Source organism: Macrobrachium nipponense, chromosome 31, assembly GCF_015104395.2.
Source record: "Macrobrachium nipponense isolate FS-2020 chromosome 31, ASM1510439v2, whole genome shotgun sequence".
In the NCBI taxonomy this organism is placed as follows: Eukaryota; Metazoa; Arthropoda; class Malacostraca; order Decapoda; family Palaemonidae; genus Macrobrachium; species Macrobrachium nipponense.
Genome location: NC_061093.1, coordinates 45,808,166 through 45,823,244, shown reverse-complemented (window position 1 = coordinate 45,823,244; position 15,079 = coordinate 45,808,166). Strand labels below are relative to the sequence as shown.

Sequence of the window (15,079 nt, the reverse complement as noted above, 5' to 3'; positions counted from 1 at the left end):
TTAAAATATTAAAAAATATATTTCTATAAAATAAGGTTTTGTATATACTTAGCAAGTAATTACATAGCTATTGTTTCCTTTCCATCACAGCTAGAATTTTGGGATTTGCAGTAGGGTTACTCTTATTTTGGCCAAAAGACTAACCCTGCCCACTTTCAGGGTATAGAGGAACCAACTTGGTACAAAGTTTAGTTGTTTATGCCCTCTGGTCCATGGGCGGGGAGGAGGGAGAGCTATGATCATGTAGTAATTACTATGTAAGTACATATAAAACCTTATTGTATTATAAAATATCATTTTTATATAAGCAACTTACCAAGTAGTAATTACATATCTGAATCCCACATTGATGAAGCATAAGTAAAATAGATTTTGTCTTAATCAGTAGCAGTATATAAATTCTATAAGAGAACCAGAAGCTAGATGATTTACAGGTAATAGAGTGTTAGGACAAAAGGAGTTAACAGAGTGTAGATTAGTGGTCGTACAATTGAATTGGGTGTCGCTACATACCATGCCAGAAATATCATACGATGTTAGTGAATTAAGTAAAGCTTTTAAAGAAGGAACGACTCAAGATATGAGAACGCTTATTAAAATTGTGAGAAAAACTAAGAACATAATGGGAGAAGTTACAATAAGTGAGTTGGAAGAATAAAAGATTTATTGGGAAACTTATGCAGATGCTTCATTTGGAAATGTAGAAAATGGCCAAACTCAATTGGTTATGATACATCCCAGACAGATGCTAAGGGGAGAAGTCCCATATGGTGGAAGTCCAGAAAATCCTGGAGAGTAGCAAAATCCACCATTGAAGCAGAAGCTCTGAGTGTGAGGGGCCACACAAGGATTGAGATGTTTCAAACATTTGTGGGAAGAGACAGTATGAGGGAGAAAATTAGAAGCATTAGTTAATACTGATAGTAAAACACTAATGACTGCAATAAAATCGAGTATGTATGTAAGTAGCAAGAGATTAAAAATATGTAGATATTGCAGCAATAAGAGAAACAATAGAATCTGGGGAAATAAAGGAGGTGAGATGGATAAAAGGAAAAGATCAAATAGCTGATGTATTAACTAAAGCAGGAGTTTCAGGGGAAAATACTGGAAATTATGTAGAGGGTAAAGAGTTAGAGAATAAAGGAGATTAGAGCGGATTAGGATAGGAAAAGGTTGGAGGAGAGGGAGAAAGAGATAAGCGTGATCATAGTATATAAGTTTAGTCAGTGTTATTCTACTTCTATTTTCTGTACGTATTGGTGAAAGGTGGATGTTGTTCAATGTATGGGAAACATGTTTGATTTTAGAAAAGGTATTAATGTATTTGAGATGAGTTGTGAATTCATAGGATGTGAGGTCATAGAAGACAAGATGGTGGCAGGGTGGGAAGAAATACGTAAACAAAACAGAGATGGAGAGAGGCAGCATGGATCTGGTGTGTAGGTTGGGTAAGAGAGAGCTCTCTATCTTATAGGAATTTATAGGTTGTAAGTCTTGTTGTGGTGTTGTTCAAAGTTTCAAGCTGAGTTTAAATAGAACCAACGAACATAAATAGGTGGGTAGCTTGAATGAGTGTTGTGTGTAGAAAAGATTAGGATAGGAAAATATTCTAAGGCCTCATGAAATGATCTTAGCAGCAAAAACACAGTCAGTTCCATTGACAGCCCCAAATACCAGAATTAAACTTGTGACTTTGTTGGTGTTTGCTTTGACAGCGCTCCTCAAAGCCCAGGAAGTCTTCATTAACCTCTTCCTCCCCTGTGCAGTAACTTTTGTAGGCAGACATTTTTCCATGCCTACTGAATCCTGAGATGTGATTATTTTTAAGGTTTTTGGTTGCCATATTGGATGCCATCTTTCTTTATACGTATATGCTTATGAAAACTTTAACAGAAATGCATTTTACTTTTGCTTGGCAACTCTGCCTAAAATGGGTATAACCAAAACAAATGCATAAAAACATGACCAGAGGCACATGAGTCCCATGTTAAAACCTTGACCAGCTGCCTTCTTGAAAAATGGCAGCCATTCTGGAATTTTGAGTGGACACCCAGTTAATTTTCAAAATGTGGCCTATGGTGAAAGATGATAAGGAGAGAAGAGGTTTGGTGGAGGATGATGGCTTTGATAGAAGGCAGTGGAGAAGGCGCATCAGGCAACTGACCCCTTAATGTAGGGATAACGGTGGGAAAGAAGACTAACCATACTTATATAGTAAGCAATGAGCATAAGTTTTATGATTCTAAAGAAAGGTGCATTGGATGTCATCAGATAACAGATACCAGTAAATATTTGAAATGACAATACATTCCAACTTCTTGCATCATACAAATGACTACTCATAAAAGCTTTATATACTACCCGTGTATTAAGCAATTAACTTGAACATTTGAGAAATGTAATCATTATGCATCAGTCAACACTGGAAGGAGAGAGAGAGAGAGAGAGAGAGAGAGAGAGAGAGAGAGAGAGAGAGAGAGAGAGAGAGAGAGAGAGAGAGAGAGAGAGAGAGAGAGAGAGAGAGTTGTATGCTAATTGATGTTTGGCATGATATAAATGTAAATTCAAGTGCTTTTATTAATGTCTTAAGTACAGCGTACTGAAGGCCTAAGTTTTTATGAATTGCACCTCTTAAATAATAAAACTGCTATGAAATATTTTTAATAAAGGCTTCAATTGTAGTGCAAAGCCTGTGCAGGAGTAAAAGAGGAAAAAAATCTTTGACACTAGTCATACATTCACATGACTGCACCTTTCTTTGTACAGTTACAGGAGTTCAACCATCTATGATGTACTTTTTCCATAAACGTACAGTATACTACAAAAATAAAAGTAGTGTTGTTAACATTATCACTGCTGATTAAAAACTATGAAAATATCATGACAAGCAGAGTACTTACCGCAAGAGGATTTTGATTTGCAAGATGCTCTTTCAAGTTCTGCCGCACATTCTTGATTCTAGATTGTATTTGCTTGGCAGTCTTGTGCAAAACCCTATCTTTTAAAGATTCCTTTAATACTTTAGAAAGCTGAGGAGGAAGCTTTATGACCTTTCCTGGTTCACTTTTGGGTATCAGATAATTAAGCATAGCCATCACAACTAGCCTGGAAAAGAAAAATAATTTGACAGAATTCATAAATAAATTACTGCATCATTATCAGCCTTTTCTTCTATGAGGTTCAGACATGAGATGAATTCTTTCTACTTTCCTTCGTCCTTTGCTTTTTCTATCTGAACTCACCAGGTCTATGTCATCCACTTTACCCTTTTTCAGTAATTTACTAGGCCTCCCTACAGGTCTTTGTCCTGCTACTTCTATATAACCTTTTCACTACATATCCAAATAACTTGAGGACTAAGTCTAATTTACAACTACTAATAGATACCACATCTCTCCACCGTATTATTAGTTGTAATACAGGGCAACATATCTACCACACTAACCACGAATTTTAACATTCTGTTGTTACACCTTTTCCAGTGCCCAAATATTACTGCACAGAGTAACATAAATCTTATTTATGCATTGTAAATCCTTGCTTTCTCTACTAATGGAAAGTTGCTACTTACCAGCATTCTAGCTCTCTTTCTATTTTATCTGGCCAGCAGCTACTCACTGCCCTCGCAATCCCTGCTTCATAGAAATGTTCTACAAGTAAACCTACCACGATAAGCCCTTTTCTGTGAGAAGTTATTGGATTTGATGATAAAAAAAGGTCTTCTCTTCTAAGATCACAACTTTGACAAAACTGGCATATTTTGGAAGACCCTAATGCAAAAGTGATGGCAAAGGATTTTGGCACTTTGTTTTGCAAACATTGATGGCTGCCACTATCTCAAACCCTGTATTGTTGACACTGCTAGATGGCCATGGGCCATAAAGAACATTTGTTGGTCTATTCATCGCAGAAGGCATGGCTCAAAACAAATACCATTAAGGGCCTATCTGTTCAACCATACATTCCTAGAGGTATAGCACTACCAGGACATTGCACTTGAATTCAATCTGGAACATCAGGGCCATCACCATGATGGATAACTGAACAACACACCTGTCTGAGGAGGAGATTGACAGAAAGCAATTGGATGAAGTGCTTCTTCCTCCTCAAAAAACACAGCTTCTGTAATACAACCTTTGGAATGGGCTGTACAAAAACATTCTTTGAATGATGAGATGGTTATTCTTGAGGATGAAGATTCTGCAGCTGAAGACAATGCTAGAGCAAAATGCTAAAATATCTTGCAGTCTACCTCTTTCAACTGGGGTGCAGCATGGAGGGCTCTGAAACCCTCAACATTATGCAATGCATAGGAGAAACTGCTGGAAGATGCTGAAGATGTTCAGAATTTTAGTGTCTGAGTCCAGTGACTTCTGGACAGAGGAGAAAACTAAAGATTGGCTAGAAGATGGGAGAAACGTGGGTTATCAGTGCTCACAGATGACAAAATTATTTAAGAAGTCATGAGTCGCCGATGAAGAGGGGGATGTTATAGAGCCATCCAAAACGGCTAAGAAACTCTCAAAGCTCAGGACACGCTAGTACATTGATAGAGCATCTTTCTACCATTCCCCCCTTAACATACTGCATTAAATCAGGAAACCCTAATGTACTACATGCCCTCAAGGGAATTATGCATGTAAGTTTCCAGATGCAATTTTGGTCTAGATGGCAAAGATCAATCTCCCAGCAGTGTTTTCATACCCCTGCAACTTCATCACCTCAGCCAACACTGCCATACCCCATGAGCTTGAAACATTGCTGTTTACTCCATTGCAATGGAAGGCAGTAACTCTGACTTGGACTAAAATGTTCCAAGTCACCTCACTATGCACGGCTCTTCCTGAAGCTGCGTAAAAGAGGCACACCCCTGTATTTAATTGGCATTTTATATTGCTGGTTCTCCACACAGCAATTCTGTGTCAAATGGGGTAACATATTGTCGTACACATTTGGCTCCCTAATTAGGCTTTGGCAAGGGGGCATTCTTTCTCCATACCTGCTTAATATGTTCACAGATGTCTTGAATGTCAAACTGAACTCACTCCCAATCAGATGCACTGTCAATCAAACAACTATAAACAACCTCTGTTACACCAACGATAAGGTTCTGATTTCCCCATCAGTGCAAGGTCTCAAACGACTCATCGACACTTGCCACCAACATGCAGAGGAATTTGACAACTTATACAACGAAACCAAGACCCAGTGCATGTCGCTGCTCCTGAGATCGCTTAAGCGAATTGCAGAACCACAAATTTCCTTGGAAATCATCGGCTGGAATTCGTGCATGAATTTCCGTATTTGGGTTATATTATCACGTACAACCTAAAAGTTATGGCAGACATAGAACAGAGGCATCGTAAACTATGTGCAACTGGCAACATGACTGCAAGGAGGTTTGCCTTCTGTCACCGAGACTTCAAACTGCTTCTCTTCCGTTCATATTACAACAGCATCTATGGGTGCTCCTTGTGGACGAACTACACCAGGGAGACCATGAAAATTAACGTATCACTGTTGTTCACAATGACATTTTGAGATGTCTCACAAACACTCCTTGCTACCATTCTGCCACACAGATGTTCACAGAAAACCACCTGGACAATTTAAAAATCATTGTAAGGCGAACAATGTCCAGTCTGATCACCTGACTGCAAAACAGCAGCAATTCACTCATACAAAGCATACTAAGTAGTGAGCCAAGAACTAAATTGTGGGGAAGATGGGTAAATGAGGCATTTGTTCCCTAAATGACTTAATCTCTGTTTTTGGAAAATGTCATCTGCAGAATCTGTCATTATTATTGTATTGCTATGATTATTGTCATTATGGTATTTTCCTTTTTTCATTATTATTATGATTATAATCAATATAGTTTTTACATTCAATTATGTAAATATTCTCAATCTAAGTACAGTTATGACCATTATTTTGATTACCATCTTTTATACTACCTCAGCAAGTACGAATATTGCTGATTAATCTTTGGTTTGTTTTATCATGTTATCTTATGTATCTAGACTGTATGTTATTGTCTATTCTTTGTACATTCCATGTATATGGCCTTGAGCTGAAAATAAAAAATAATATTATTATTTACATCATTGCCATTGTTGTATTTACAGTCTTTAGCATAAATGTTCTGACATTTTAATTGACAAGTTTATATTTAGTCATCTTCAGGGTAAGATTCCATATACACTAGCATTCATATTTAAAACACTGTTGTTTATATTTTGTCTTCTTCTAGGTAAGACTCCATATACTACACACAAATGTATAGAAGGTTAGGGTATACATTCACTTCATACTATCTGGGAATTTCATTGCCATCTATATAACGTACTGTTATGCTCTAAGCATTCTTATTCATTTTAGCCTGTTATGTGTTCATATTACATATATGTACATATTCATCATGTTAGGAAATAATACTCTTACTATGGATTCCCCACTGCATATCTCATATACATAATTATTAGACATTTATTTCATGCAGTACAGTACGTACTGTATTTTTCACAGCTAACAAACCTGAGGTTAGTGCCAGTCTTCATTGGCCATAATTTGTTATTTACTGGCAAGGGCAAACTCCCTAGCTGTTCATTAAGCCAAAGTGTCACTGTACTCTATGAGAATAATAAATCAGATAAGAGTAATAAGGTCAGGTTTTGGTACACCTTGGCCAGAAGCCAATGAAGATCACCAACTAAAGTGTCAGGTTCCTGAGATAAAAAGGTATGAATGTCAAGGGGACTTCCAAATTGTTAACAAGATTATAGGACATATCCATATTCTCTTTAAATTCCCAGAACCAAAAGTGGGAAGCTTCTAATTCTGAGATGCATGAGGTGTCGTGTTTAGTCCTCCGTCTGAGAGGTGACCAAGTCTTCCCTTCAAGGTAAAGTGTCTACATAGAACCTCATATCCTTATCTGTCCTTCCATCTTTCCCTTGATAACAATCCATCCTTCACTTTTATCTTTATGGAAAGATCCTTTCTACTCAACTTTCATTCATTTTATCTTATCCTTAGTTGGGCTCATTTGCTCGTAGCACTAATCCCTTCACCCTGTGACAGTGTGTTAATCTCCATTCGATAGTGCTTAAGCCATATCTATAAATGCTGCACTTATTTATGATTACAGTTTTAACTTCATGTCATCAATTGGTATAAATACTAACCTTAATTGAATGGTCAAGTGGATTAGAGACCCCATGCATGTTAGCTAATTATTAATTGTCAACGTTTTCTCTTTCAGGGAGTCAGGCCAGGCGAGTGTTGTTTTCCTTTGGAGTGTGTCTGAATGAGTTGCTGAATGCAAGATAAGCTAAGGTAAACTGATGGGTCTGTGTTATCAACCAACAAAACTTGCAAGCCTTTCTGCTTGAATACAAAAAATAAAATATGGACATGATCACAGAATTTCCTTTTAAATTCATAATAGTTTGTTTTAGTTTTTACAGCTAACACAAGAAGAGTCAGAGAGCTGCACACAAAAATATGGTGGAAAACGAATGTCAACTACACATAAAGTCAATGCAAACATATAAAATTATACAAAAATGGTCACACTTACATGTCTTCCCCTGGTACAAATATGGTCTTATTTTTCGTAGAGTCACTAAACATTCGTTTAGGTAATAAATTTGGGTATGGAAAAGCTGTTGAATTCAAGATAGCTTCTACTACCCGTGGCGTTAATTCTACAGTGCTCTTTCTGTAAAAAAAAAAAATAAATAATATTCAACTGAATTAACACCATGAGAATATATTAGCTGAAGATAGCATAAGCATTTAATTATTACAGGTAACGCAATGTGTTCCTATCGAGAATTTCCTTGAAAATAGAACAACTCAATATTTTATCCAGTTCTTTCTAGAAACTCCTGTTGCAGAAGAATAAAGTTAAAGCAGGGCACACTGGATGCAATAACAAAAACATAACTAATTCTTCATACAAAAGCATTACAGATATCCTCTCTTTATAACCAACTGACTTTAGAAAATTCAAAGTTATGATAGCCATTTATATGGAATTATTGGTAGCTGTTTGCTTACATTATTTCTCATTGTTTTCTGTATGTAAAACTGTCTTTATTCCCTATAAATATATTTTTAAAAATATTTTTGAGTGTCTGGAACACATTAATTCTATTTACATTATTCCTTATGGGAATTATTGTTTTGGTTTTTGTATGCTTCGGACTTCGTGGGACGTTCTGTAACAGATTAAGTACAAAAACCAAGGTTCCACTGTACTTGTATATGAAGGTAGCGCAAGAAATGGCATAGATAATGACATGGACCCAATCATGATTCATGCAAGTGTAATAGATGCAATATCAAACTATGATGTAACCTGATGCTAAAACTATATCTAGAGGTGATGATGGTGACATTATGTACGTACACATCATGTTCAAGAACAGCACAAAAAATACATACTTTGTTTCTGATTTTGGCGTGTTCCCTTCAGTTTTACTTTTATCAAACAGCTGTACCATGCTAAGAGTGGCATCAAGGTTAAAGGGATGAAAAAATGTATTTTTGTGCTCACTGACAGAGCTATTGGTCTTCATTTCTTCCTGCAACAAAAAAGCAAAGACAATATAAAAATGTTTCCTGACATCTTTAAAGAAAAGTAATTCCTTCTTAGGTACAATTGATTCAAATCTCAATATAGAGAAGTATTTTGTATCTTTCAGTATAAAACAGTAAATTTCTACTTTAAAAAAAATTTGTGCCAATTAATCTAACAAAATTACATTTAAAAATTACACTAAAACTGACCAACAATTGTCTGGCTGAATCTGCAACAGTATTTTCAGTCAATTCATCACTTAGTAACACTGTTGTAGCCAATAACTGAACATGCTGTGACATCTGTTGCCGGAGAACATCAAACTGGTAAGGTGTAAACTTGGCAGTCAGAACTTCAACCCATATGACGTTTGATGGTGGACCTACTTCTTGTTTGACTGGCTGTAAACAATAAATAAAACTGAGTAAAATAATACACTGTACATATAATTACTTTATCCAAAGGACTATAATCATAAGGCACCATCCATGCCTACAAAACGTATGCCATGTCTACAACAAATTTGTCATGTACATATCTGAGAGGGGGTTGCCAACTACAAGGTGACTAGTTAGTCCAATACACCATAAAAGGTACTAAAGATTCTAAAAGGCAACCCTTTGGCCCCGTTAAATTGCATTCTACCTACTGGTTTTTATATTTTCCCTTTCTTCCCACTCATCTCTCCAACCTCCATGGCTTTAATTTTTTCCAAGTTTTGAGCTTTAAGTTCTGAGCAAGCCTAGGAGAATAAAAATAGACTCAGTGGTCTGGTTAATCAATTCTACAACACACAAACTTGTACATAGGCCAAGAGACAAAGCCCTGATACAGAAACTTCAACAACATTTGCTGATTCATATCTTCCACCTGAGTAGAAAGCTCATCAACTGTTCATTGACCTTCTCCATTACATACAGTGTTTTACACAAACTTTCTGGTTATTATTGCCCACCCACTCCAACAAATCCTCTATTCAATCTTGTCAGCACTTTCTCTGGAGGAATAATATGCACAGTGCTTGTATCAATATTTTCATTACCACAATTAACTTCACCTTTCATCATCATATATCTCATTTATTTTCACTTCTGAATGATATGCATCACAGGCCTATGTGAAATTTCATAACTAACCTAGCCAAGCTTATCATAGGCAAAAATAGTTTGTGTAGCAAAAATTCCACCATATAACAAGTATTTATATCATACATACAGAATGGAAAATCATATACAATAACACTACCAGAAAGAGTACTGTTTAATTAAACAACCAGTGAGTTGAAGATGGTGACTTACACGAGAAAATCATGTGCAAAAATTGTCAACACTTCCAGCTGTTCTTACAAGATACCAAGTACTATAATGAGGCCTGGTTTCAGCATAAAGCCAGCCACATTCCCACAAATTAGCAGGGTAACCCTATTCTTCTGTGCCTTGAATCCTTAGGTTTAGCTTCGTCCTTCATTAAATATGTCTGGGAAGGCATCTTTTACCAGAACAGGCCAATATTATCCATATTGAACACCTATTCTGGATGGTACCCTTTCTCCTGCAGAATCTCCTTGAAGGTCATGGGATATTTTACAGCCACCTCTTTCTCCACTGATGCTGCTTCCCCATGCAGGGAAACGTCCACAGCCGACAACTGTCTCACGTCTGTGGCTAATAACAGCCACACGACCATTACTAGGAACACATCCAAGGGGATGATGAACAGGCAAAGAAGCAGCAGGCTCTGGAGGAGAACTCCTAGAAGGTCCTGGATCAGCAACCTGAGAGGGGAGCACCTTTGACCTCTTAATCGGAGCCTTCTCATCCTTGTGACGAACTTGAATGGGCTGAGGAGAAGAAATACCTTGAGGACTCTGAGGAGAGGGAAGATCATCCCAAACTGGAACACATTCTCATACGTGAACAGGAGAGTCATCATGTCCATGCTGGGAAGGCGGCAAAACACTTCTCTCACTCTCAGAAGAAGAAACAAGGTCCTGAATTTTCCATCTGCCTCGAGAATGAGGGGGATGAGGAGAAGGCAACGGAGAAAGGGAAGTCGCTCTTGGCCTACAATGCTTCTTACTTGAAACTTTAGGATACCTCTCTCAAAACAGAATCCAGCTTATTAACCATCACTTGAAAGAATGCCTCCGATGGGTTGACAATCAACTGTGATGACATCATGGACGGAGCTGGGAGTGACATGAAAAGGCATAACATACAACCATTTACTTATATAATGCAACGTCGTAACATCTAAGAATTACTTTCAAGTCTAAACTATTATTGGCGCCGACAGGGGCCTAACCCGTAAACAAACCATAAATGCAAATGGCGTCATTTACTTTGATTCGTGATGACTTATTGAATCAACTAAAAAACAAAATAAGGGAAAAACTCATCCTGAAAGATTTCAGCTTGAAGGCTACCATATACTATGTGTTCCAATGATTAATTTAAAGAAGCCTCCATCAGAATCTGCTAAAATAACCAGAAAATAATAAACGGAGCTACTGCCAGACCAGGTGTTGCCACAACGGATAGTAGGAAACAAATGAGGATGGTCTACTAGGTTATTCTAATATTGCGTTAGTGGGAAGGGTTGTTACCTACAACTATATTGAATTGCTACCTGTGAAATTTTGAATTTGAGCTGCCATACGAGTGGTAACTATAGCTATGTAATTACTTAGTAAGTTACGTACTTATACCATAAAATCTAAGAATAATAAAATCTGCAAGAAAGTACATACAGCATTCTTCTGGGATTCAGTGTTCTTCAGCTGAGAAGGCTTTCTCTTCTGAATACTACCAGCATTCATATGTTGTGAAAGATGCTTCCTCACTGGCTCTGCTGACTCTTCATCACTATCCAATGTACCTAAAATATAATTCAATTTGTTATCTTATTACAAAAACCCAAATGATTCAAGCTAGAGCTTACTGGTATAGTATTAAAATAAGTAATACGTACACTGAACCCTATCATGAATTTTGAGGAACATATCTTTCAATTTACATGGGAACTTTCACCAATTTGCAAATTTTTCTATGGGTATATTTCTAAAATTATTAATAATTCAGTATTTGAGGATTTTAACTATTTGCACACAGCAGGATACTGAAACTCTGTCCAGGAAACTGAGCTGGCAACATGACATGACACTAACCAAAACATACAAGTGTAAAATATGAAAATACACCACTGGATCTACACAAAAGAATGAAAGAAGTTCCATATGGACAATGGATTGTGGGCTGGGTATGTGCAATGGAACCTTTCTTCTTTCAAATTTTGAAGGTGTATCTGTGTTAAGTTCACATGGAGTAAAGCTGATCATGACTAATGGGTTTTTGTATGACAAAATAAAATAAACTGAAAAACTAAATTACAGATAAAGAACAGCACTTAAGAAATCTTTCAATTAGAAAATCAAACAGAAAAAATTAATATGGTAGTGAGATAGGGAGGGAAGCACATGATGTTTTACATAATTCAAAAGTCAATTCCCTCATCATAACTAGCAATTCTATTCTTTTAATAATCTTTGCTTTCTCTTCTTGTTAAGAATATTAATTTAAAATAGAGACAATGATTGGCTATTAAAACTAAATCACAGAAAATTACTTATTGATACTTTAGTCTTACCGAGAAGTTCTGTTAAAAGATCATTTATTTCTTTTTTTGAGATCTGCACAGCACGATCCCCACGCATTTCTTCCCTCAAATCACTTGCGTCTTCTTTATCTTCTAAGATGTTGTACTCAGGATCTGCTTCCTCGTCTTCAGCAACTTCAGTACTTTCTGCAGCAAAGATAAGAATGATTATTCGATAATTGCAAAATTTAATGTAACCTGTTCTATCAAAACATTAAGTTAATTTTTTTTCAAATAAATCAGAGAAGTACAGTATATAGTATAAAAATCATATCTGTCATAAAAGGCTACACAAAAAATGACAATTTTTTAATATTCTGGAATGTATCTGTAGATTTCCACTACCAAACAATACACTAATACAGTGATGAGTACATTGAAACAAGCAGTATGCAACTTTAAAATTGAGGATTGTAAATAATTTCTTGAGATAGCAGCACGGCCATATGAAATAGTAAAGCAGTCTAATGAACTTCAAAATACAAAAATAATAAATAGGTTTAAATTTTCAATCAAAAAGAAAAACCAGATAAAAGCCTTAGTTTTTAGCAAATTTAGTTTGCTAGAATAATGACTAAAATAACAACTATGTCACTAACTGTAAGAAAAATCTCTTCCCGAATAGTTACCTAATACTGACAATGAAATCATTCCTCTAGCTTACAACCTAATCAACAGACGAATCAACTATACATCACATGTAAATGCAAAACCAAATAATTATTTCTGTTATTACATACCAAGAGGATGGATAAAATCTATAAGAAAAGTTTTCCAATCATCATCCAAAACTTCTGTTTCGTACATGTCATTAGTAACATCAGGAGGTTTAAAGGCCATTTCAAGGCATTCCAGGGGAGTTTCTGTCAATGGAAGTTTTGACCGTGTCCGTTGACTTACTAATTCCTGTAAATAATACATATCATATAAGATTAACTTACAGTACTGAACATTAAACAATTGATCGTATCTAGTACAATACTATATAGGTTTTTGCCAATACAGGGAAGTGAATGCAGCCTGCAATTCATAACCCCTGACCTTTAACTAAGAAGCTCAGAACTAAGAGACATTTTCATAGAAACATTTTCATGTGTCTCAACCAAAGGAAATTGTGTTCTTAAAAAAATCTGATGTTGTTGCCCCAGTATTATTAGAATAATTGCACACTGCCCACCACTTTTTCAAAAACTTCGTCTCTATCTGCAAGGTTCTGACTGTACATAAGGCAAGGTAATCATCATTCCTTGCATGACCTAACAAAGAGTGAATTACAAAAAGTGATGCAGTCTTACATAAGGAGGAAGTTGTGTGTCTGCAACAAAGCTTGAGATGTACAATAGGCCAAAATACCAATTTCTTGTAAGGGATACTTCACTAAAAATTCAATCATTTCTGGGCTCAACCTGTGTCGCGCCAGTGAAATACTCCTTATAGCACTCATTTCTAAGTATAAATAATTGCTAAATATACAAGAGAAAAGCTATATGGAATGCCAAGGTTACCACCCTTGGCTCGCTCACCATCATAGGGCGTCGGTATAATATCTGGGGTGAGTGAAAGCCACTACCAGAGGTCCTCTGCCAATTAGACATCTCCTTTCTCAAATTCCTCTGCTTTAGAGAGGGGCCGTCACAATGGCCATCTACCGCCCGCTACTGCTACTAATAACGCCCTGCCCGGATATTCCTTTAATAGCACTTGTTTCGCTCGCACGCGCGTGTGATTTTGTGGCAAGTTCTAGTGATCTTTTCGAGATGCCTGTGCGTCAGGAAGCATCTTCACCTAAGTTGAGTACTTCAATTGCCATTTTGTTCATTGTTGGGTAGCGATGCATCTTTTATGATATTGTTATGTTGATGAAGCGCAGTGAGGGCCCAGCATGGCGCCGCTCCCAAGTCAGCCATCTTGTGTGCATCGTTACCCACGAGTGTTATCATAACAACCTCATTATGACTTTCAATCAGTTCCTCATACTGATTGTAGTCCTGTTTAGTCATTGATTTAGGCATTTGTTGGAAATTTTATAATAATTATATTAGATAAGGTCGATAACCTGACGTGAGTTGCATACCCTAGCCTACCCGACCAGATCTAGATAGGTTTTGCAAGGTAGGCTAGGCTAAGGAATGTATCCCGATATCCTTCTTATTTAGCTTAGGCTAACTAAACCAAATTGATTCGTTGGTTTGGTGGTTCAGTCAGTACCAGAGAGTCTTATCTCCTGGTACGTCTGTTGGGCTAGTCTTTTTACCTGACCAGATCGAAATTCGATTTTGGAGGGATGAGGTAGCCCTTACAGTGGCCTCCTTGTGATGTCCTACAGAGCCATCCTGGCCTACCTGACCAGATTGGGTTCCGATTTTGGAGGGTTAGGCTAGCTGCTCAGGTGGGCTTTCACAAACCCCGCTCCCCCACCCCCCCCCCCCCCCCCTCCTCTCTCACGTCAGGACCTCTGATATTTCCTTATCTACTGTTATTAAGTGTAGTGTATGCCTTATCTTATATTGTTGGGGCAGTTGACCTAAGTCTTCTGCCCCTTTGGCAGACCTTGGTTCACGGCTTCTCGGAGGGTCGTCCCACCTGACCGGTCGCCGTGGCTAGCCGATCACGAGCTTGTCACTCCTCTCAGCGATCTCCCTCCCGTTCTGGACCCACTCCGGTGGGGCTGTAATGGCTCGCTATACATTATCCTACTGGTAACAACAGCTAGATCGTTGACTTCGGTTGGGAGGTGGTAGTTGGAGGAGTGGAACAGCTCATGATACTCTGCTGGTATGACCTCTGGTTGGTGTCCACCTCAGCGAGGGATGGCCGGCCACCTAACTCGCCGGG

At 37.4% G+C, this 15,079-nt stretch overlaps 1 protein-coding gene across 1 annotated transcript in view; it reads right to left on the bottom strand.

Moving 5' to 3' along the window:
- The window catches only part of LOC135206833 (GON-4-like protein), a 169,722-nt gene that overhangs the window by 39,856 nt on the left and 114,787 nt on the right, over positions 1 to 15,079 (bottom strand). Inside the window, 7 exon segments of the mRNA XM_064238322.1 lie at positions 2,904 to 3,108; positions 7,586 to 7,726; positions 8,455 to 8,594; positions 8,800 to 8,991; positions 11,340 to 11,467; positions 12,236 to 12,391; positions 12,985 to 13,150. Of these exon segments, the coding sequence (XP_064094392.1) occupies positions 2,904 to 3,108; positions 7,586 to 7,726; positions 8,455 to 8,594; positions 8,800 to 8,991; positions 11,340 to 11,467; positions 12,236 to 12,391; positions 12,985 to 13,150 (1,128 nt within the window).